The sequence below is a fragment of the Urocampus carinirostris genome, chromosome 2 (assembly GCF_059441175.1).
Source record: "Urocampus carinirostris isolate Australia breed hairy pipefish chromosome 2, RoL_Ucar_1.0, whole genome shotgun sequence".
NCBI lineage: Eukaryota > Metazoa > Chordata > Actinopteri > Syngnathiformes > Syngnathidae > Urocampus > Urocampus carinirostris.
In genome coordinates this window covers 5058112-5083342 of record NC_142350.1, presented here as the reverse complement: position 1 = coordinate 5083342, position 25231 = coordinate 5058112, and the positions used below count along the sequence as shown (strand labels likewise).

The window sequence follows — 25231 nt, the reverse complement described above, 5'->3', positions numbered from 1 at the left end:
CAAAAATACTGCCACAGAAATACTACAAAATACTACATAAATACTACAACAGAAATAGAACAGAAATACCACAGTAATACTACCAAAACAGTACAGACATATAACACAAATAATACAGAAATACTACTACAGAAATGCTAGACATACAACAAAAATAATTCTTCAATACTGTATGTCCATAATACAAAAATACCATACGGAAATACTACTACAGAAATACTAGAAAAAATAGTACTACAGAAATACTACAAAAAAAAAACTTTTTTTTTTCTTTTTATATTTTAACGAAAAATAACCGCTGAGTCACGCCCCTCAAGTCACGTGACTTTTTTCTTTCTCTCTTATTTTCTCGGCTGCCGGTAAAGAGAACAGGTGAGCCTTCGAGTTTTGCTGGTCACTGAGGCGAAGGAGGAGGGGCTGTACATTTTTAGCCCCGCCCACCCATATTGCACTTGCACCCCTCCCGAGCCTAAAAGAGGTGAGCAAATAGCGGAGGAAAGGCAGCCCGCCGTACATTCGCTCACAAACGGACGAAAAGAGAGCCTCGCCACCCTTCCAGGTAAGATTTTATTCCACCCCTTCGCTTCTGTGTCACCCCTGTCCCTGAAAAATCATCATTTAGTCGAATTACGTTCCATTTTTTTAACGTTAATGAAAGCTGTCAATCAAATGGGATTCTCGTTTTGATTTTTTTTTTGTGAAGCCGGCTTACTGAGCATGCGCAAACAACGGCTTCGGTTTTTTTCCACGACAATGTCGTTTATAAATATTTTTTTCATTTTGTTGTTGTAATTTAGTATTTTGTTGATTTGGGGAGTTAGTACGACAGCCGGCGTTACCCCCCTCCTGAGGGGTAAAAATAGAAAAATGGCCCTCCACCCACCACCCCCCCGTTGTCAAGCAGTTCAACAGGAAAACGAGACTCGTTTTCTTTACCGTTTTTGTGCTCTATTTTTTTAAATTCTGTCCTTTTTATTAGTTATTTAACTGCCTACTATTATGTTGAATGGGGTCCGTGTCGCCGCTGTCGCAGACCGCAATATCATGACAAGTTTTGCTTTAAAAAATGAATAAAATTACTTTTTCTGTCAGCGTGACTATAATATTTGTAAATAGTCTCCTTTTTTGGTATATACATAGTTGATTTAATTTGTATTGTATCCTAGTTTTTAAGTGTCTTTTATCAACATTGTACACCGAAATTTTCAATTGCATATTTAGTTTGATGATAATAAAGACAATCTTGAATCGATAAAGGAAATGAAAGGGGAAAAGTGAAAGTTTTCATTTAACATTTTGTTATTTTTACGACGATGTAAGTACAAAGGGGCAGCAGTAGCTCAGGAGGTAGAGCGATCGTTTTAGGATTAAGGGATCCCAGTTCGAATCCCGGCTTGTTCGTGTTACATGTCGAAGTGTCCTTGGGTAAGACATTGAACCCCCAATTACCCCCAATAAGCAGGTTAGCGCCTTACAGGGCGGCACAGATCACGGCCGCTATTGGGAAATGTGAAGCACAATGTAAAGCGCTTTGGGAAGTCATTGACTTGAAAAGCGCTATATAAATGCAGATCATTTCATTTCATTTCATTACAAAGGGTAATCAATTGATCAAAAATGGGGAGAAATAATCAAAGTTTTCTTATTTTTATGTATATGGTAAATGGTCAGCATTTACATAGCGCTTTTCAAGTAAATGAAGACCTCCCAAAGCGCTTTACAATGTGCTTTACACTTACCCATTCACACACACACCAATAGCGGCCATGCAGCCATGCAAGGCGCGGGCCTGCTTATTGGGGGCATTAGGGATTCAGGGTCTTGCCCAAGGACACTTCGACATATAACACGGAGTAGCCGGGAATCAAACCTGCGATCTCTTGATCCCAAGACGAGCGCTCTACCTCCTGAGTATAAATGCTATCAATTGATCAAAAATAGGGTAAAAAAAACAACATTTTCTGATTAGAGATAGGGGTGGGGTCAACATTTTCTGTTATTTGTTCCCTTTTTTATTTCAATGTGACTGGAAAAGAAATAAATTGTTTAAAAAAATAGAAAAAAATAACATTTTCATTTTTTACGTCAATGTGAGTATAAATGACATAAATTGATCAAGAAATAAGGAAAAAATGAACATTTTATGTTTTTTTTTTCCATTATTTTATATGACAATGTGAGTATAAAGGAAATCAATTGATTCAAAAAAATAGGCGAAAAACTAAGGGTTTCTTATCAAAAAGTAGAGGGAAAAAATAAATGTTTTCTGTTATATTTTCTATTTTATTTTTGATGTCAATGTGACTATTAAAGAAATAAATTGATTAAAAAAAGGAAAAAAATGAACCTTTTATTTTATTATTTTTGTCAATGAGAGTACAAACGCTACCAATTGATCAAAAATAGGGAAAAAAATACCAATTGATCAAAAATAGGGAAAAAATTAATGTTGTTTGTAATTTTTTTAACGATTTTCAATGTGAGTATAAATGAAATCAATTCAGCAAAAAAATAGGGAAAAAAGAAGAGAAAGAAAAAAACGATTTCATAGAGAAGTTATGCAGTGAAAAAAGTTTCACATATTTGTCAGTCGCACAATATATTATGCATTAATTTACTCTAGCACAATATAAATACAAAAAATTAAAGAAATACGAAGAAAAGAAAAAAGGTCGATATTAGCACAATTAAAAAATTACGACTAAAGAAAATCCAAAAAACAAGAATGTTTTAGTCACATCAATTTAATAGCATAATACAAATGTGTGTTCCTCAAAATATACTAATTCGACCATGCAAAATATAAATCGACACAACTGAAAATACATTAATAAATTAGAAACCATAATAAATAATAAACTGGTAAACAATAACAAAGTTTCGTAATTTTGTAAGTCACTCATTATATTTAACCTTGCATACTAGAAATCAACACAATAAAAGAAATCTTTGTAAATTAGGAAAAAAGGTTTCACGGTAGAAACCATTTTAACTAGAAGGAATCATAGTAAAAAAAACGATGTTCCCATTCTTTACAATCATTAAAAACAATTATGTATTGTTTAATAGTTATCGACAATCCAGAGATTTAAGCACATTAGGAATCCGAGTGAAATAAAATAACTAACAGAAATTTATTTCAAATTGCTATCTTGCGAAATAGAAATTAACACGACAACTACAAAATAAAATAAAAAATCAGTAGTGTTTATTTCTTTTAGTTCTTGACAATGAACACCATTTTTCACATTGGTAATCAAAGTGATGCCTGACAAAAATCAACAAGAAATTATTACAGACAGCTTTGTCAGTAACATCAGTTTGAGCACAATATAGAAACAATTTCAAAAATAAAATGAAGATACAGGGTTGAATGAATAAATTTAATTTTAAAAATCTGTAATGTTTTGTTTGAATATTTTTATAGCCATCATTCTGATTTCTAAACTTGCAGAATAGAAATCAACATGACCACTACTGCTAAAATAGTTAGAAAAATATGTATGCCCAGTTCAGATAGTATCAGTAGAGCACCCCTCTTGCGGTTAATGATCCTAAAAATAAAAAAGTCACAAAATTATTCTTCTTGCTAATTTTCACACAATAAAAATCTTCAAGTTGGTCCTAAAGTAGTGCTTGGACCAGGGGTGGGCAAACTATGGCCTGCGGGCCACATGCAGGGCTTTTTCATCAGGTCCGCCAAACAAAATTGGTAAAAATGTAATGAAAGTATATTTATTTGTAAATAAAGTAGTACTAATCAAAATTGTTGTTTAATTTGTGTCATTGTTGTCCATATTGTGTGCCTTCTCCAGGAATACAACAAAAATACTACAAAACCAAATATCAAATTTAGTGCTGAAAACAGGCACCTAGATTATTTTGCCTTCATTTCGAAAATAAAGAAATGCTACAGACATATTACTAAAATATTACGACAGAAATATTATAACAGAAATAAAACAAAAATACTAATACAGAAATATTATGACAGAAAAAGTACAAAAAAAATCACTGCAGGAATACAACAAAATACTGCAAAAATAAAACTACAGTAATACTACAAAATATTACAGAAAGACTAAAAAATACAGGAATGCTTCCAAAATCAGACTGCGGAAACACTGCAAAAATACTATTACAGAAAAATGTCAACAGAATTAAAACAAATTACTACTGCAGGGATATTACGACAAAAATGCACTGCAGGAATACTACAAAATACCCCAAAAAAATAAAACTACAGTGAAACTATAGAAATACCTAAAAAATCAGACTGGAGAAATGCTACAAAAATACTACACACATACTACAAAGAACCAAATACTTGAAAAATCAGACATCAGAAATACTAAGAAAATACTACTACATAAATACTATGACAGAAATAATACAAAAAAATACTACAGATGTACTACAAATTTTATACTGTAGAAATACTACAGAACACTGGTTACTTATATTTTTTGCATTATTGTGGGCGTTTCAAGACCTATTTGACTATTCTATTAAAAAAAAACATTAATAAAAATAGCATGTAGATAGATGTCTTTATGTATATTTAATCAAAATGAAAAAATTGAATAAACCCCCCAGCCGGCCATCCATCCTGTGAAAATGATGGTGTCGCCCCTTCTCTGCCATCTCATTGTGGTTTTCTAGGAAATGTGATTTCTACTTGGCATGAGAAATCATGATAGGAGATCAATTCTTCCAAAATTATTATTAAAATGAAGGCACGATTTATATATGGTAATCACTCGGTGTCCTTATTCAAGGCAAACGTTTCCGAAACCAATTTAAGCTTCCAATAATTACAAAGTAAGAGTACAGTAACAACATAAAAATAACATGAGGAGTTATTTTGAAAATGTGTGTCAAACTAGTAGCCCTATTTGCTAATACTGTAAGTAACAAAAATAGTAGCTCTTGGCTTGTGTTAAAATAACAACAAATATGAATACAAACCTGAAATCATACATAAGATAAAAATCAAACTTAAAATAATATAATATTAAATATAAAAAACAACGTATAAACAGATACAAAATTAAATGTATTATAAGAAAATGTAAAATAAAAAATCTAAATTAAAATAGTATTCTAAATAATGTAATAAAAACAAATCTAAATTCAGTATCTTATGAAATAAAAGACAAGATAATATTTATTAATATAACGTCAAATACAAATTTGTAAAATATATTCTAAAATGTAAATTAATATATTATAAAAAATACAATATAATAATAAATATAAATCTAATAATCTAATATAAAAAAATCAAATATAAAATACAATGTAAAATCCTTTTTAAAATATAAAATATAATATATCTTATAATATGAAATAAAAATATAATTAATTGAAAATATATGATCAAATTTAAAAACATCTAATACAAAATGGTACAATATTAAAAAAAATCACATCCATCCACCCATTTTTTGTGGCGCTTACCTCAGCAGTGTCGCGGGGGTGCTGGAGCCAAACCCAGCTATGTTCGGGCCGTGAGCAGGGGACAGCCTGAACTTACTAAAATATATAAATATATAAAATCTTAAATAAAAAAAGTAAAATAATATAAAATCGAAAATATTATATCAATTAAAATCTAAAATTATAGTACAAAAAATATGTAATTTTAAAAATGTAATCAAATAACAAATGCACAATATAAAATCTTGTATACAAATCTTTTAAAATAATATAGTCTCATCTCATCTCATCAGCCATACCGCTTATCCTCATTAGGGTCGCGGGGGGGCTGGAGCCCATCCCAGCCATCTCCGGGCAGTGGGCAGGGATAGCATCTAATTTAAAATCAAATTGATTCAAATAAAATGTAAATTATAGTATAAAATGAATACAATTCTTGAGTGCACTGACTTGCCATATTAGTAGGCGACTAGTCCAGAGTGTACCTAATATTCCGTCCACTCTCTACGATTATCCACTCTTATTTTTCTTTATTTTCTTCTAATCAGCAAAAAAACTTATAGCGCCAAAACCACCCATCCCTTATTCCCCGTCCCAGCATCCTCCTGGCTCATTATCAAGTCTCAGGTGTCAACGGCAGGATAAAACGTTCCCCTGAGGGTCGTCGAAAGGCGGAACCCTTTTTTCTTCTGGAATTTTCCCAGGGAATATTTTGGCCGCAGCAGCTGCTGCTAAGAAAAGATGTAAATACGCACACGAGCATTTCCTGTAATAGGATTTGAGGACCAATTAGATGGCAGGAGAATCTCACATGGACGCACACACACAAAAAGCCACGTCTTTATGCAGCTGCAGCAGTCCAATGTGTGTGTGTGCACATGCACGACCAATAAAATCTTTTTCCTCCTCGCACAGCCTTTTTATTATTATTTTGTTCTTTCTTCTGCCGCCCTCTGTGTGAAAAGAAGGAGGAGGATAATTGCATTTCTGGTGGCTACCCTCGTGGGATCATGGGATATATGACCTCATCATTCACCTGCCAGCACTGAGCTAAGGTGTGCACGCACGCATTGAGAATCTGTTGATTGCAAAGTGCATGGAGTCATTTTTGACGATTTTTGCAGAAGTACGATGGAAACTGCGGCGGTGGTAGAAGACCACGCCCACAACGTGGCCTCCTGTGATGTTATTGGTGGCTCCTCCACCAACCGGGAGGACGACAAGATTCTTTGTCACCAGAAAAAGGTCAAGGTAAGCGGAGAAAAAACCATCAGCCTCGGAGCCAGAACTCATCTATGCTGTGTTTGTACAGGGCCTTGAAATCCTTGAAAATGTTTAAAAATGTAATATTTTGTTTTCAAGGATTGAAAAGTGCTTGTAATTGCTTAAAAAATATTGCAGTGTTTCCAACAAATTCTCTTAAAAATGACGCTGACACTGCTATCTGGTGTTTCGGCTTTGCCATTGCATTTCTTCTTCCCTTGTGATTAGCTACACCTGGCAAGAGTTTGAACGGCATTGTCCTTTGAAGCGTCAAGAGGACAGAATGAAACTACAGTAATACTACAGAAATACTTCAAAAATCAGACTGCAGAAATACTACAAAAATACTACAACAGAAATATTACAACAAAAATAATACAAAAAGGCTACTACAGAAATGTTATGACTGAAATACTACAACACATATGGTTGGTTAGTTGGTTGGATCCCTTAAGCACTAGGGTCGTAGGGGCACTATTTTCCTTTGTGTGTGTCCTGGGCAAATACAGCCTTGTTGTGCCCATCCCTCTCCAGGCCAATATGTTTCCACCCGATCTCAAATCGGTGACCTTTCGCATGTTAGGCAAATGTGCTAACCACTTCTGCAGGAATACTAAAAAATACTACAAAAATAAAACTACAGTAAAAGCAAAAAATAAAACTACAGTAATACTAGAAAATACAGAAACACTTAAAAAAATCTGACTTCAGAAATACTACAAATTTACTACTACAGAAATATTACGACAGAAATAATACAAAAATGCTAGTTATACTACAACAAAAATACAACAAAGTACTACTGCAGAAAATACTACAAAAACCCTACTGCACGTATTTTACAAAATACTACAAAAATAACACTGCAATAATACGTGTGCTTGAAATTTAATCTTATGTTATCAAGGATTCAAAAGTGCTTGAATTATGAATCAATATTGAACATTTATTATAGGCCATAAAAAAAGGCAGTATTTCCCAGTGGTAAACTGAGAAGATCTTCCTGCAACTTAATTTTTTTAGTTTGTCTCACTGATGGGCGATTGTCTCAAAAACAAATGTATTCATGATTTACTCAAGATCTAAAAAAATATGTCTTGATAAATGCACATGCAAGATATATAATCACATTTGTAAATCATAGATACATTTGTGCCTCTTTAAACTACATGATTTTTTTCTTTAAAGGTACTGGAGAAATTGCAAAATTGGTTTTGAAAGTCCTTAAATAGTGCTTAAATTTGGCCATGAAAAAGCTGTGCAAACCCTGCCTGTGCCGCTTTTTTCTGTAGGCGAAATTAATGCGAGGCGTGGCCGTATGTGACGACACCCTCCCTGAAGAAGAGCCGCTTCAGGTGAGTCATCCGTCTTCCTTTACCCCCGGCATTGTCATCACTTCCTGTCGGCACCACAGGTAAAGGTAGACGGAGCTTCCAATCAGGATGAATTTGAGAAGAGCGGAGATGTTCCCAAAGGTGAGCGCTGGATGACAATTTTATACCTGTTTACCTCAGGCACTTGCCACCTTATTATTGATTGCAAATGCCCTTATTAAGTACAAACACAATACGGCATCTATTTAGTCGCAGCAAGACAGACAATGAAGAATAAAAACCAAGATCATTTGTGTTACAACTTTATTTACCAAGTAAACAACACAAATAATTATTTCAGTTTTTCTCTTGGTCCTTTACTAGACTACAGAAATACTACAAAAATACGACAGAAACTTTACAAAAATAGTACTGCAGAAGTGCTATAAGAATACTACAAAAATACTAGAGCAGAATATTACTACCTGTTATGTTGTTTTTATCACTTAAATGGCAATACTTTGTGCAGAGAGCAACGTGGAGTACCGCGACTCGACAGGCGTGGACCTCCAGCGCTTCATTGTGGACATCCTCAACAGCAACCCACGAGACCGCATGATGCTCCTCAAGCTGGAGCAGGACATGGTGGCCTTCATCACGGGAGATCGGTACACAACTTTCTGCTCGTTACGATACCTAAAAAACAGCAATACTCTATAAGTATCGGCCCGACAGCAAAATTAAAAAAAACTGTAAATTGGTTATATGGCAACACTACTTAATAGAAATGTTCAAAGCATGTACTGTATGTTCCTCATTAGAATCTATATTGTTTTTTTTTATATGGAAGTAGTATCACAACTTGTCTCAGCCACAAGTGGGTAGAGTAGCCAAAAAATGTACTCAAGTAAAAGTACTGTTACCTCAGAATAAATATTACTCAAGTAGAAGTAAAAGTAGCCATCCAAATACATGAGTAAAGGTTAAAAGGTACTTGGTGAAAGAATTACTCAAGTACTGAGTAACTATAGTAATGTCATTTTATTGATTCTTTTAAAACAACAAATCAGATTATCAAATTCGATCCAATCAAAAAATAATACATTTAATTTAAAAGTAGATTAAAATAATCAATGTAAATTCAAGTGCTTTAATAAACAATAAAATAGTAGAATAGAATAGTAATAGTAGAAATCAGATAAATAAATTAAGCACATGCAGCGCCAAGTAGCAGATTTAAAGCCCCAATACTTATCTTGACAGGCTCTGCAAGCAGAACAAGAAGCTAGCCCATGAACTCAAACAAAGGAGACATTGCATATTGTAGCTAGTGTTTGGCACCCTTTTTAGGGGAACGTGCTTTTGATGTGAGGCCAGGGCTGCTCCTCCTCTTCTGTGTTTTAATATTCTATTGCTAAGCGACATTTTCAATCTGTTTCATCCTAAACAAAATTTCCCCCACTCAAGTTGAATATGGTCACGTGAAGAGGCGGCTACATTTGTTTGGTTAAACATAATAGAGCCTGCCAGAGGTCTCCGTCAGAATAGCGGAGACACACAGTTGCGTACTCACGTGGAGGGGATTTATTAAGTAACGAAGTAACGACTTTGATGTTCTTCACATATTTACTCAAGTAAAAGTATAGGGATTTAAAAATACTCCTAGAAGTACAAAATTTCCCCAAACTTACTCAAGTAAATGTAACTGAGTGATTGTACTCCGTTACTTCCCACCTCTGCTCTCAACCTCCTCTTAATGCGAGTGAGGCACTGTAGAGCTTAGTTTGTTAGACAGATTCAGTGTATCTCTCTATCCACCCTGGTTATATCCCTCGAGAGGGGTGACCGACATTAAAGTAGATATATATATATATATATATATATATATATATATATATTATATATATATTAATAGAAGTAGAAGCACATCTTTGTCGTGTTTCCTCTTTACCTCTCCGTAAGGTGCACGGGGGACTGTAGAGCTCGGCCAAGATAGGATTCGAAGCATTTACGGCCTAATTTTTTTTTTTTTTACATTAAAAGTAGCACAACTGGCCATTTATCCTCTCTACCTCTTCATAATGTGAGTGAGATACCCATCATTAGTCACATGGCTCAGGGTATTTAGCGATGACGTTGAGTTTTGGTTTTTAGGATGTTTTTATTTGATTTTTTTTTTGGACAATTTTATCAAGATCGACAACTGCCCCACCCAATCTGCAAACTTGCGTCCTAATGGCAACACAATATGCTTCTTTTCTGTCATCGACAGACACAGTGTAGTGTACCGTATTTTCCGCACTATATGGCGCACCATGTTATAAGGCGCACCTTCAATGAATGATATATTTTAAAACTTATGCCATACATAAGACGCACCCCATTATAAGGCGCTATAAGTGCATGCTGGTTTAAGATCAGGTAATTGTGCAATTTTGTAATTGTAATCCTGTGCAGTCCTTCGAGACATTTTTGGGATTAAGGGCTATTTACGGTAAATAAATGTGACGACTTGACTACAGTAGAGAATGTAGTTACGTTATGCAACCTCTAGATGTTGCCACGCTCAAGGGAATGTCAACAAAATATTCAAAAAGGTCGAACTTTATTAACAAACAAGCTTTCCACAACTCCATTCACTCCCAAAATAAATAAACAGCCGTTTTATTTTCTCTGAGGTAAAGCATTTTCGTGACACATCTTTAACATCTTTGAACAACATCGACATATCATTTTATTTTTTGTCCATTTAGTCAACACGCAAAGAAAAAAACGTCTGATACTGTTATTTTAAATGAAACGTTAGTGCAATCGCAATAAAGTGACACTCGTAATGTGCAAAAACAACGAGTGCAAAGCAATAACATAATAACTGTAAAATGTAAAACGTAAACACACAAAAGAAAAACAAAGATCACTCTATAAGCTCCTCATCGACGAATCCCTCGAATTCTTCTTCTGCTGTGTTCGAATTGACCATATCTCAGTGAATGGGCCATCCAACACGTCCGGTGTTTTTTGTGCCAGCGCTGTTGCCTTCATACGTATAGTTATCGTACTGACACTTCTGCTTGCCGCTCTTTGTTGAACAACCCACTGTTCAAGTTTCTCCTCTAACTCTGGCCATCTTGCTTTATTGCCACGGAAACTTTGTTGAGTTTTCCTTACTTGGCGGAGCTTATCTTCATCCTTTCTCCACTTCCGTACCATCGATTCATTTAAGTTTAACTCTCTCGCTGCCGCTCTATTGCCGTGTTGTGCTGCGTGACTGATCGCTTTGAGTTTAAACTCGGCGTTGTACGCGTGTCTCTTAACAGGAGCCATTTTTTATACAAATGCACGTATGAAAGAGAATCTCTCTCTCTCTCTCGCTCTCTCGCTCTCTCGCTCTCTCGCTCTGTCAAACGTGACATTCTGAATAATTCTGCGTTTGTTTAAGGTAAATTGTGCTTTACATCTTCACCAGTCAAAACCCTGGATTCAGACAAATACTGTATTTGTTGAATATGAATTAAGCAGTTTAATGGGGAAGCCATTTTGCCACTTAGTAAACAAATACAACACGAGCCCCGGCAACTACCAATCGTTTAATATTTCCCAGTATGCACAGCGCGAAAAATGGAGTCGGCGGCTGTTTCTCGTAGTTGCGAGACCTTGCGAATTTAATATTGAGCCATATATAAGGCGCACTGTGTTATAAGGCGCATGGTCAGCTTTTGAAAAAAAATAAGACTTTTAGGTGCGCCTTATAGTGCGGAAAATACGGTACATATTTAAATGTTTTGCACACCTTTAGCAAATCATCAGAGCACTAATGCAACATTGAACTTGCAGAATTAGTGTGTTAGGGAAGGAGGATTTTGCATCTCTTAAAAAGCTTAATGCAGAAATAAACTTTGTTTCCAAATAAAACATGGCCAGCACAAGGGGGTATTACCAGGATGCTGAATTTTTACTCATGGAGATATTCTCCCTGCTGTATAAATGGTAAATTGCTTGCATTTATATAGAGCTTTTCAAGTCAATGAAGACCTCCCAAAGCACTTTACAATGTGCTTCACACTTAACCATTCACACTCACACACCAATAGCGGCCATGCAGCTATAGACTCGTATCCAAGCCAAATTTACAGCTATAAGTTCAAATACTGAAATCAGGGGTTCAGCTTTGTTTAGTGGGTTAGTGTTTTGGTTGGAGGTCGGGTTAGGGTTCATAGCTTTTCACTTTAGCTGTAGCTCAACTGGTAACCTATTTGATTTCCACACACATACGTTTGTGCGTTCAATCACCAGTCAAGCCAGTACTAATTCTAGGTTTGGGGGCCTAGTGTTGAAGCCATGGTTAGTTGGTTAGTGTTTTAGCTACGGTTTTGGTTGGAGCAAGGGTTAGGGTTTTTGTTGGAATTAGGGTTAGGGTTTTGGTTGGAGCAAGTGTTAGGATTTGGAGCATTTCATATTACTGGTAGCTCAACTGGTAAGCTACCTAAATTTCTGCAAACGGGGTAGTGGCTTCCATCCCCAGGCACGGCAGTACAAATTGTGGGGTTAGGGTTTTGGTTGCAAATGGGGTTAGGGATTTTGTTACTCCGACAAAAATCTTAATCCTAGAATATGTACTGCCTTGACTGTGAATCAAACCCAGAACCCTGTGAGTGTAATACAGGCGTCTTACAATTTGAGCTACGGGTTCTAAACCCTTACCCTAGCTCAAACCTAAACCATAACCCTTGCACCCACAATTCCTGTGTGTGGAAGACAGGCAATGTATCCGTTTAATTCAGGATCATTAAAATAATGTAACATATCAAGAAAGTCCATGGAAATGCCTTAAAACCCATTATTTTTTTATATGCTAGACAGGAGAAGTGCCAGATCTATGGGGATCATCTTACCCTGGTAGTTAGCTTGGTCAGAATCAGCCTACCTATAGAGAATAACTCACGACAGCAACTAAGCCGAGCTAAATTGAGCCTGCTTCATGCAGCCGATGTGAGGCTAGATTGAGCACAAACATAATCCAGGCTTAATCCCTTATCTTGGTTTTGTGCAAACCCCCAAGGACTATATGTGTGTGGTGCCTCCTGCAGATCACAGAAACACGATGTAGGTCGATATTTTTTTGGGGTGTACTGGAGCAATTTTCCCCCACGCTGTTCTCCCCTTTTTAAGACTTAGTGATTTTTCATGCCTGAGTATCAGATCAATTGTATCATTTGGAATCTCTCTGATTTTAGCATGTTCAAAAAGTTCCCGCACATGTCTTCGTACCACCGCATGCTAGTGCACCGCGTAGCCGCCTTCTTCGGCATGGAGCACAACGTGGACCAGACGGGAAAGTCCGTCATCATCAACCGCACCAGCAACACACGCATGTAAACACATTTGTCGTCCACGGCCAATCAAACCGGACCGTTGTCGTTATTGTCTTTTTTTTTTTCTCTCCTCTCAGACCGGAGCAGAGTTTCTTGGATCAGGTACAGGAGGACAAAGCTTCTGAGATCCAACACTGGAAAAGCATTCTGAAAAGGGACGCCAGCACGGATGAGCAGGTGGCCTCAAAGTTTTTGAACAGATTTCTTTCCTTTTGCAAAGACAATTTCAAACTACACTTGGAAAATTTGTCATGGTATCAATTGTTGTCCAACAAATCGGCTCTAATTTTGTCAAAATATATATTAATTTTGGTACCAATATTTTTTTTTCATTGAATGTATAAAAAACATTTATTTCTATTGAGTTTTAATATTTTAAATGTACAAATACATTTTATTTGTAATTGTATTCATCTAAATATTCTATTTTTTCATATTTTTCCTTGCTTTACGAAACTATATATATTTGTTTTTACCTTATTTTTAATTAAATACCGTCATATATATAATATATGACATTTATATTTTATATATATATGGATGGCAGCACGGCGGCGCAGTGGTTAGCGTGTGTGCGGCACAGTTCTAAGGTCTTGGGAACCTCCTGTTTAGGTTCAAATCCAGCTACCAGACTTACTGTGCGGAGTTTGTATGTTCTCCCCGTGCTTGCATGGGTTTCCTCCGGGCACTCCGGTTTCCTCCCACATTCCAAAGACATGCATTTCAGGTGGATTGGCCGGTCCAAAATTGTCCCAAGGTGTGAATGAGCGAGCGATTTGTCTGTCCCTGTGTGCCCTGCGATTGGCTGGCAACCAGTTCAGGTTGTCCCCTGCCCGCTGTCCGATGATTGCTGGGATGGGCTCCAGCACCCCCGCGACCCTACTGAGGATAAGCGGTGCAGTTAATGAGATGAGATGAGTTATATATGGATATGTGTGTGAGGGCGGCAGGGCACTGAGTGGTTAGCACATCGGCAGCACAGTTCTTAAGTCATGGGATCAAATCCACCTGCAAGCTGGTTTCCTCCGGGCATTCCGGTTTCCTCCCACATTCCAAAAACATGCATTTCAGGTGAATTGGCCAGTCCAAATTGTCCCTAGGCTGGCAACCGGTTCAGGGTGTCCCCTGCCCACTGCCCAAAGAGGGCTGGGATGGGCTCCAGCACCCCTGCGACCCTACTGAGGATAAGCGGTGTGTGTGTGTGTGTGTGTGTGTGTGTGTTTATATCAACCTAATTTTTAATATTTTCAATTTAATGTATAAAAATATAGATTTTTGTTCCTTTTTTCATAACGTTGAGATTTTAAAATGTTATGTATGTAAATATAAAGTCCTTTGATTTGTAATTGTATTTCTATAAATATATAGAAATTTTATTTGTAATACTTTGGATTTAATGTTTAAAAATATATATATTTTAATTTTATTTGTAATATTATTCTTGCATACATATTTTAATGAGTATTTTTTCTAAAATGTTTAATTTTCGGTGTAAATTTATACTCATTTTATTTTTAATACTTTTAATTTTCTATGTTTAGTAATTTTATTTTTAAGATTTTTAAATATATAAAATATAATTTAGGATTGCCTTTTAAAAATGTTTTATTTGAAATTTATTGGGTATAAATATATATTAATCTTTTTAATTTTTTGTTTCAATTTGTAGGGGAAAAAATGTTTACAACATTTTTTATTTTATGTAATATTTCCAATATCACATTTTTGCTGGGCTCCTCTCACGTTATTCCTTTTTCCTCTCTAGTCGCGCCGCTCGAACCTGCGCCACAAGCAAAGCAAATCGATGGAGGAGCGAGAGGAAGACTACCAAAGAATACGAGAGAGGATTTTCGGCCAGGAGGTGAGACGCTCTCACAACTAAAAACTCAGATTTTTTTTTTTACTTAAACAAACCGTCTTTTTTTCCCCCTACACAGCATGCCTGCACACTGGACGGCGGCCATCTTGAGAGCAGGTAACACCCCCCCCCCCCCCCCCCCTCGTCAACTTTAATCCATCATTAACGTGAATGCGATTGCATGCAGGTCCCCCCCGGAGGACTCTAACCCTTTTGCCGAGACCCAAAGGAGACGGCAGCTCTTCAGGTAGGGACATTTATCATATTAATTGGCTCAGAGTAATTGCAGAGCATCGCCAATAAAGGACACGCTCACCTTGGCTGTACAGGATTTTTTTTTCCCCAGCTATTTTTTTTTTTGACAACTTTACTTCCTTGCTGTGAATTTTAATTGGGTTGGAGGCTGCAGAAGAGTTATTACTTCCATTATTGTTATTTCACCTTAAAAACTAGGCTAGGGTTTAAACTCATTTTATTTTGGGGTCACATAGAAGAAAAAAAAATCATAAGGGCCTGGCTAGTACATTAAAAAAGTCACTGAAGTAAAAGAAAGAGGGAGAAAAAAAGGGTGAATGGTAGAGAGATAAACGAGAAAGAGAAACAATAGGAGAAAGAGATAGAAAAAGAGTGAGAAAGAAAAAAACAAAGAATAAAAAGAGGGAAAAATAGAAAGAGAGAGAGGGGGGAACAATAGAAAGATGAAGAGATAAGTAGAGATAAAGATAGTTAGAAAATTATGAAAGAAAAAGATGGAGAAAGACAGAAATAGAATAAAAAGAGAGAAAGAGGAAGAGAATGAGAAAGAGGTAAAGAGAAAACATGGGAGGGAGAAGAAGAGAAAGAGACAAAGTGCAAAAGAAAAAAAGAGCAAGAGAGAGCTAGTTGAAGAGAGAGACAGAAAGAAATGAGAAAGAGAAATAGAGATAAAGAAAGAGACAAAGAGCTTGAGGAAAAAAGGGAGAGTGAGAGAAAGTGAGAAAAAGGATAGTGAATGGGAGAGAGAATAGGGAGAGCGCCATTAAACACATTTTAAACACCCAAAAGCTCTAGCGAAGCACCTTGAACAATTTCCTTGGGTGAGCAGTGGGCATGGGCAGAGCTACGCACACGTCGCGTGTACTCCTCCTTTCTAAGCACTGTCTGCACTAAAGGTAAATACGTTGGTATCCTCGTTTGCAGTATTTTGTGTCACTTTAACAAAAGGGCTTTGCTTGCCCCTTGTCTTGAAACCATTATTCATCATAAAAACGAGCCTCAACACTCTTAAGTAACCGCGGGAGGGTGACAAATTTTAAGTAGTATATTCATATTGATAATGGGATACAGGCTCTGGCATTATTATTTTGTAGATTTTATCAGATCATTAAACATCACAGTGTGAAATAAAATGCGCTGAATATTTAGCTGTTTTGTTGAATTTTGTCTTCAAATCTGTGGGTGGTGTGGCTCTTCTCCCAAAAATATTTTTGATTTTATGGCTCTTTGGGTCGAAAAGGTTCCTGACCCCTGGGTTAAGGCTAGCTTAAGGGTTTTGGTACTGCAGCTTTAATAAAGCACTTCACATAAAATACAGGAAACCAAATAACATTTTATAAATCAATAGCGTTTGAACGCCAAAGGCGTCCATTTTGTGCCGGCAGAGGAAGCCGCGACAGCTCGGGCTCCAGCTGGACGGGCAGCAGCGAGACGGACTGTCGCTATGGCACTGAGCCGCCACCGTGGAGCAGCACCGACTCCGATTCGTCCTCCTACCATTGGACCGCCCCTGTCCCCAAGCCCTGCCCAACCCAATCAGCCAATCCTGGCTGGGAGCCCCGTGGCGCGACAGGTGCAAACACCATTTTTTTTTTCCTTTTTCTTTTTCCGGCGCTGCCGACACCTCCGACTTGTCCCAGACGCCGCATGCTAATCACATCTGCCGCCGCAAACTAATTAACGCAAAAAGAGTCCCGATGAACATTTTTGCACCTCCGCTCGTATTCGCACCCTTGGAAATCGCACAAACATGTTCGTTTTTTCTTTTCGGGGGGATGAAAGTTCATTTTTTAATGAGTTAAGTGACAAAATACAAAAAAAGAAAAGAAAACTGGGCAAAAGCTTTTTTAAACAAGTGTATTTCTAAAATGAAAGTAACTAATTAAATGCCAGTGTTGGGCTTGGGAACTAGTTATAGTTATTCACTACTTCTTTCCAAAAGGAACTTAGTGACTGAATTACTCTATAGTAAAAGTATCAATTTACCAGGGAACGTAACTATTTCTATTAACTAGCGAACCATATGTAGGACATTGCAAAATATTCTTCTTTCAACTTTTTAGGACACCTTAAACGACGCACCCCAGCTTTAAATAAGCGTACACCCAAACTTTTTTTATTTATTTATTTTTTACAGCATACCGTTATTATTTTATTTTCCTTAAATGAAAGAAAGCGCTGCTTTGTAACCTGCACTCACTGCTTCCTCGTGCCAAACCATGGAGTCATCTTCTTGAATTGCTCAAAGTAAGCCATGGCGGGCATGGAAAAATCCATTCCGGTCGAAACTGTCGCTGCCTCAAGATTTCCGTCCTTGTAGGTAGACAGCGGCTTATGCTCTGTCGCCATCTCCTGCTAGCTTGTTGTGGCGTATCTCCATCTGGTCATGAATCGTGCTTCGCAAACGTGAAAGAACAGTCACGCTTTTCTCGAGGACACATTTCTGTTTCAATAGCGTACAAACAGGAGATGTCGACCGAGCGTACGCCTTAGCTAGCTTACTCACACCAGCACCACGATTGTCTATTATTTCCTGCTTCCTTCAATTGGCATCAGCGTTAGGGCAAGGTTTAGGCCAGTGCTTCTCAATTATTTTCTGTCATAAGATGTCGTCATAAAGGGTTAGTATGTCAAAAAAAACCCACAAGGGCTTAGAATTTCATAAAAAAACACGTAGTATGTTGAAACACCACAAACTGGGTTAGTACAGTGCTTCTCAATTATCTCTAAAATCATCTCTAAAAACCAAATGTTTTAGTTTTAAACCACCTTTCCCTCCCCTGCCAGGTTCCATTTCTCTTTACCGGATTTCTGAGCCCCCTGCCATGGCCGAGGCTCCAAACACCCCAGCCTACTTTCTGGAGAACAACATCCCGCCGGGGAGCATCCTGGTCAACCCACATACCGGTAGGGGGTGCGCACACAAACACACAAAAAAACAACGGCGTTAATTGGCCTCCATTTTGAAAGCAAAATGGCCATTCATGTTTCAGGCCAGCCTTTCCTGAACCCTGATGGAAGCCCTGTGGTCTACAATCCGCCCGCTGCTCAGCAGCCAATGAGGAGCCAGATTGCACAGCAGCCACCACAGCAGGTACATATAAGGCAGTGGTGTCAAACGTACGGCCCGCAGGCCAGATCAGGCCCACCAAGGGTTTTAATTCAGCCAAAGCCAGGTGCCACTGCCAAGACAACTGGACTTTTTTTTTCTTTTTTTCTCTGATTCTTTACTTCTTTCTATCTTCTCTTTCACTTTTTTGCTCTCTTCGCTCTCTCCTCTTTCTGTCCCCTTCTTTCTCAGTCTCTTTGCCCTCTTCTGTGTCTCATTTTTCCTTCTCTCGTCCTCTTTGATCTACTAGTCCTGCCCCTTTGAGAACGATTTTTTTCTACCATGTGGCCCCCGAGCTAAAAGGAGATTGATCTTCCTGATACAAAGACTGGCTAGGGGGGAGGAAACTTTTGAAACCAATCGAATTGTTTGTCGCAGGTGTACTCGACAGTCTCCTACACGGCCCCACAGATGTTACCGTTGGCCCCCTCGCAGCCATATCCCCCCGTACGTAGCCCCGCCCCACTTCTTGTTACCCCGACCTTGAATACATGTTAACCTCCACCATGTTTTCTCCCCCAGGTGGAAGAACTGTCGCAGCAGTTTGCTCACGTGACAGTCGGTTGCCAGTCATCAGGGGAAGCCCCGCCCCTTTATCCTCCTAATCCAGGATATGTCTTCTCTGCCCCGCCCCCACCGGCGCCCCCTGCTGGGCCTCAAATTGCGAACCCACATGGATACTGCCAGCCCTCGCCACAGGTAAAGGAAAATCATCTACAAATTATTATCAATATTTCCATATTTATCTAATCAAGTTTAATAACTTTCGTTAATTTATGCATAAAATGATTATAGTACAATTGTTTTCTAATTTTAAAAAAAATGCATTTGTTAGACTTGTTCAAAATAATGTTCAAATATTTTTTTTAAAACAATTTGTTAAGAAAAATCTAAAAAATAAAAAACTTGATAAAAATATTATACATTTTGAATAGTAAATATTGACAAAATGTAGATTTGAATAAAAAAGTGTAAACAACTATGTGATAATATTTATTTTAAAATTGTTTTTGAAAAAATGGGAAATATTTTTGGGGATATCATGAAATTTACAAACATTAAATATTTTAAAAATATCTATCTATCTATCTACCTTGGTCATATCCCTCGAGGGGTGACCGACAGCAAGAAAAACACATAAAATAACAAAAAAAATAAAAAGGGGAAAAAAAATAGCAAAAAAACACACATTTTTGGACCACGGCCAACCCAAATGCCCAAACACCCAAACAAGTTAGGCAACTCAGCACCCAAGTTGGTCATGCTTTTGTCCCTCCAGATGAAATGGGACACAAGAAAGCGGCCATGTCACTCGGGTCAGGGTGACACAACACACTCTTCTGTTCAACAGCAGGGCCCGACAGCTTTCACTGGTTTACCCCTGCCGCATCATACGGGTGCCCAGCCCATCCTTAAGAACGCGTCCACAATCCCACTATCCTTTCACAACACCGCTCCACTCAATCCTATTACCAACAAGAGCTCTAGCTTCCATTATATTTAGACCTCTTTCCTCCAGTGCACTCATAACACCATCCATCCACGTCAATCTCGGCCTTCCTCTTGGTCTCCTTCCATTTACTTCTGCTCTGTAGATCCTCTTCACTATTCGCTCCTCATCCATCCTCTCCATGTGTCCAAACCAACCGAGTACTCTCTTATCCACACGCTTGCTCAGTTCCACTACTACTTCAGGTCTGTCTCTCACAATTTCATTTCTGAATCTATCCAGTCTTGTCACTCTTAACATACTCCTCAAACACTTCATCTCAAAAACATCTAATTTCCTTCTCAAATCTGCGTTCAGGCTCCAAGTGTCTGCACCATTCAACACAGTCGACACAATCACACTCTTATACAGTCCCCTCTTAACATCCATACTCATACTCTTGTTGTTCATCACTCTCCTCAGAGCATCCAAAACCTTGCTTCTTTGATTCACTCTGTGCAATACCTCGCACTCCATTCCACCAACTGCAGCCACATCACAACCTAAGTACCTAAAGCTTTCAACGTCTTTCAGCACCTGTCCATTCAACCTTATTTACAACGCCCATACCCACTCCATCTCGTGAACACTTCATCAACTTACTCTTCCCAACATTCACACATAAATTATGCCTATCACACACTCTTCCAAACTCCGTTACCAACCTTCTCAATGTTTCCTCAGAATCAGCCACAAGCGCTGTGTCATCTGCAAACAACAACTGACTTACCTGCCACACCGTTCCACTGTTATCCATCATCTCTACACCTCTGCCGAATACTCTTTAAAAATATAAGTAAACAATTTCCTTAAAATTAGGTTGTTACATTCAAAGTAGATTTTTAAATATTGCATTGGCAAATAAAGAAAATATTTTTAGAAAATGAAGTACTACATTCAAATCTATATTTTAAAATATTGCATATTAAAATTTGAAGATTATACTACCAAAACAAGTTTATTTACAAAATTGAATAATTTTCAAAAATACATTTGAGGAAAATCAAAAAATTGATTTTGTAATACATTTATAGAGTTTACATATTGCGTATCCAAAAAATCAGATTAAAAAACTTATTTCCGAATAAAATCATTATACTTACATATTTTTTTTAATATATTTTAAGGAAAAAGTCTAAACATTTTATGTCGCGATATTATATATTATATATATTTGGAAATATTGCAAATGCAACTCTGAAAATAGAATATTTAAATATTTAAATTTTTTTTTTTTTTTTTATATTTTAATAAAGCGTAACATTCAATGTTGTAATACATTAAAAATAAATGAAAATATTGCATGTACAATTCTTGAAATCATTATATTTGAAAACGAATCATAATCAAATTTACATAACTTGAAAATATATTTTCCTAATGAAATTTACAAAAAATAAATCAATAAAATAATATCGAGAGCGAGAGAGATTTAACAATATTGCACATAAAAATGATAAATTTACAAAATCAAATTTTAAGTTGAATAGATTTTCAATCGTTTCAATAAAATGTCATAAGAATTTGCTGAAAATATTTGTATTATAATTGTTTAAACATTTTGAGCACAAAAAAATAAAAAATAAAATATCAAAACATCAAATTCACGTTTCTATATATTTTAAAATAATATTGCATGTAAAAAAAAAAATTGGGGGCAAAGGATACAGTACATTTAATTAAAATATACAGAATCTTTTTTATAATAAAAATCTTTTTGCCACATAAAAATGATCCCAAATGACGTTTGCATACCTTTTTTAAAGCGACATCTTTTGGGATGCAAGAAAAAACATAAATACCATAGTAAGTTTTTGAATAAATAAAATGAATCCTATTGTTATAATAATAACAAAATGCCCTCCATTGTTTTGCAGGTGCCTGCCTTCTACTACAGCCAGTTCCCTACCTCCTCTCCACACCCGGTCAAAGACCCAGGTAAGAACTAACGTAATACCACAGATACACTACAAAAATAGTAGAAAATAACTACGAATTTCAAAATCTAATTTAGCCCTTAAAAACGGGGACATAACATGTTTTTTTTTTTTTTTGCTTTCATCCTGAAAAGAAAAAAATACTTTACAAATACTGCAATAGTACTACTACAGTAACAATGTATGAAAGGCTACTACAGAAATGCTAGAAAATGAGTGTAAAACAGAATATGAAATGTAGTGCTTAAAAACAGGGACCTAATAAACAAATTTGCTTTCAGGCCGAAAAGAAAAAAATACTATAGAATCAATACTGCAGTACAAAAATGCAACAGAAATAATACAAGAAAATACTGCAAAGATACAGTAATAGTACAGAAATACTATGATTGAAATGTTACGACAGAAATACTGCAGAAATATTCTGTGTGAAAAGCTCAACTACAGGAATACTACAAGGATACTACAATTTCTACAATTAAAATACTACAGAAATACTCTTCTGGGATTACTTCAGCGCTTAAAAACAGGAACCTAAGGTATTATTTTGCTTCAGTCTGAAAAGAAAAAAAATACAATGGTACAGTAACATTACAGTACAAAAATGTTACAACACAAATACTACAAAAAACAACAGTAATATCAGGTAATACTAAAGAAAAAACTACTATGGAAATACTGCAATCATAATATAGTAATACTTAAGGAATAGGACAAAAATACAATGGAAATATTACAACATAAAATGCTAAAAGAGTACAGTTATACTACAAAACTAAATATCAAGTTTAGTGCTTAAAAAAGCATCTAATCTATTTTGTTTAAAAAGAGTTTCAAAACAAATTTGAAGAAGCTAATTTCATTCAAATCAGTTATTAAAATACATTTCTGAATGTATGTTTATTTATTTATGAATGAGAAATATAGGACGGGCCTCTTGGCCTAATTTTTTGACACAATGCGGCCCATGACTTTAAATGGTTGCCCACCCCTGGGTAAGAATAACCCCTAACATCCCACTTGAACCCCACTTGAATGATATCTGGACCTACCCGAACCCCACTTAAACCATACCTGAACTCCACCTAAACCATACCTGGGCTTACCTGGACCTCACTTGAACCAACTTCAACCTCGTCTGAACCCCACTTAACCACCCACCCCCCGCCTCCACTGAATTCCGCTTGAACCTCATCTGAACCCCACTTGAGCTCTACCTCAACCCCTTATGAATCCCATTTACACCATACCTGCGCTCCCCCTTAAATCCACCGGAACCTCACTTGACCCCTGTCTGAAATTCCACGTGAACCCCGCACTCCATGAGTTTTAGAGGAGGGGGCCGCTACACTGTCTGAGATACAGTCGTGAGGGTCTCACAGTGAACCGGTCTCTTTCCCTGATGCTCAAGCTCATCCGTACCAATACAGCCACCCAGATACATGAAAAATATTTCATCTATATCATGTAGCGAGTCAAATAACCCCTCCCTCGCATAAAACACCCCCCTCCATTAATGATGTTTTGCCCCCCCCCTGTCTTTGTAGCAGGTTACGCCCCTGCAGTGGCCGTCCCACAGCAGCAGTCGTACACGGCCGTTCCACCGCAACACTGTAGCATTCTTCAGGTAAAAACATCCTTAAAGGGGCAATGTGTTTGATGTTAGGGACCCTAGTGGTGTCAAAATACAACACTATTGATTCAAATCAGCATTGATTAGCATCCATCTAGCTACTACAGAAGCCCCAATGTCCATTTACAGAATTAGCTTGTCCGAGTGCACTTAAAGGAAAATTAACACACACAGCTGAGCCCCAAGTCCCATGATCCAGGCATTTTCCACTTTTTCCCATTTTATTCTCTAGCCGGCGGCAGGCTATGGCTTGCCGTTAGCTGCCGTTATCGTTTGCTGCTTCTGAATTGTCCTTCGATGTCACTTGCCCTCTACTGCTGCTCATGCAATCAAACGACATTGATTCCATGATTTAGGTATTTGCGACTTTTTCCCACGGTTTCTTTCTCTAGCCACTCATGTTCGCCTTTTGGCTGCAGCTCACTACTAGCTATTGCTATTGTTAGCTGTTTCTTCTTTGTCGTTTAGTAACACTTGCCTTACACAGGTGCTCATGCATGCAAAGACTGCAGTTAATTCTGTCATTCTACTGTTTCTTTCTCTAGCCGTTTTTATTGGTCATTTGGCTACCTGGCCAAAACTCACTGCTAGCTGCTGCGTTTGTTAGCTGCTCTTCCTTCATCCTTTACTGTCACTCACTTTAATAAAACATGCAAGCCAATGTTGCAGAGTTTCATAATTTGAGAGTCTGGGGCCCATCTTCCATTTTCTTTCTCTAGCCACTCATGGTGCAGGCTATGACTAGGTACTATTGTTACTGTTAGTTTCTCCTGCTTTGCCCATCAGTGTTAGGAATTCGCAAGAGAACATTACTGAGCTTCGTAATCGAGGCATCTTCCACCTTTTTAATCTACCATTCCATTCTCTAGCCACTGGGCTGCAGGGTATGGCTCACTGCTAGCCACTTTTGTTCTTATCTACTGCTACCAGCCTAATGGCTTCTCCCACTAGATCTGACCAACTCCAGCCATTAGCTCTTTTCAGTCGCTCCAGGTGTATCCAACTCATCCAGGCTGGAATTTATTGAATAGTCTTCCAAATGTATCTTTTGGATTTTTTTTGTCACATTAGCTCCGTCCTTAGCCACAACTGTCAATTATTACACACAGCCGGGTGATTTTTTTTTTTTTGATTGTGCGCCTCTCCCGCAGGGCGGCGTCCCCGTCTACCAAGCCGGTAAAATGGGCGAGAACGGCTGCTGTTGCGTGGTAGCGCCAGCGCCCCCCCACTGCGGTCCAGCCTGGACTGCATAAGCTGATGGAAAAAAAAAAAAAAAAAAACTTCCCGTATGTTTGGACAGCGAGCACTTGACCGTTAACGCACAGTACCAAAGTTTCATAGACACTAAGTATTGAGTTGTTTATACGATACACCAAATTGAGTTTTATATTGTTATATAAATACATATATATATATATATATATATATGTGAGTTTGTGAGTGATGGCAAAAATTGCACTGTGTGAATATATTCAATAAAAACACAAAATACACATGTACTGCTTCCTCGTTTGGTTTCTATCCTTCACACAAACACGTCACATTTTTTAGGACTCTTTAGTC

At 37.3% G+C, this 25231-nt stretch overlaps 1 protein-coding gene across 3 annotated transcripts; it reads left to right on the top strand.

The window, feature by feature from the left end:
* Positions 1–368: 368 nt before the first annotated feature.
* Positions 369–25161, top strand: arpp21 (cAMP regulated phosphoprotein 21). 3 transcript variants are annotated; one of them, XM_088328494.1, is made up of 19 exons: positions 369–559; positions 6405–6494; positions 6564–6690; positions 7995–8057; positions 8117–8177; positions 8545–8683; positions 13250–13387; positions 13465–13564; positions 15153–15248; positions 15325–15362; positions 15433–15492; positions 16886–17073; positions 18288–18407; positions 18494–18594; positions 18988–19056; positions 19132–19308; positions 21976–22036; positions 23583–23662; positions 24820–25161. In XM_088328494.1, the coding sequence occupies exons 3-19, from the start codon at positions 6571–6573 to the stop codon at positions 24919–24921; spliced, it is 1713 nt and encodes a 570-aa protein (XP_088184620.1). In that variant the 5' UTR covers positions 369–559; positions 6405–6494; positions 6564–6570; the 3' UTR covers positions 24922–25161. The 3 variants fall into 3 exon arrangements, with proteins under 3 accessions (XP_088184620.1, XP_088184622.1, XP_088184621.1); XM_088328496.1 differs by having other exon boundaries at positions 375–559; positions 23586–23662; XM_088328495.1 differs by having other exon boundaries at positions 376–559; positions 6408–6494.
* The last annotated feature ends 70 nt before the right edge of the window (positions 25162–25231 follow it).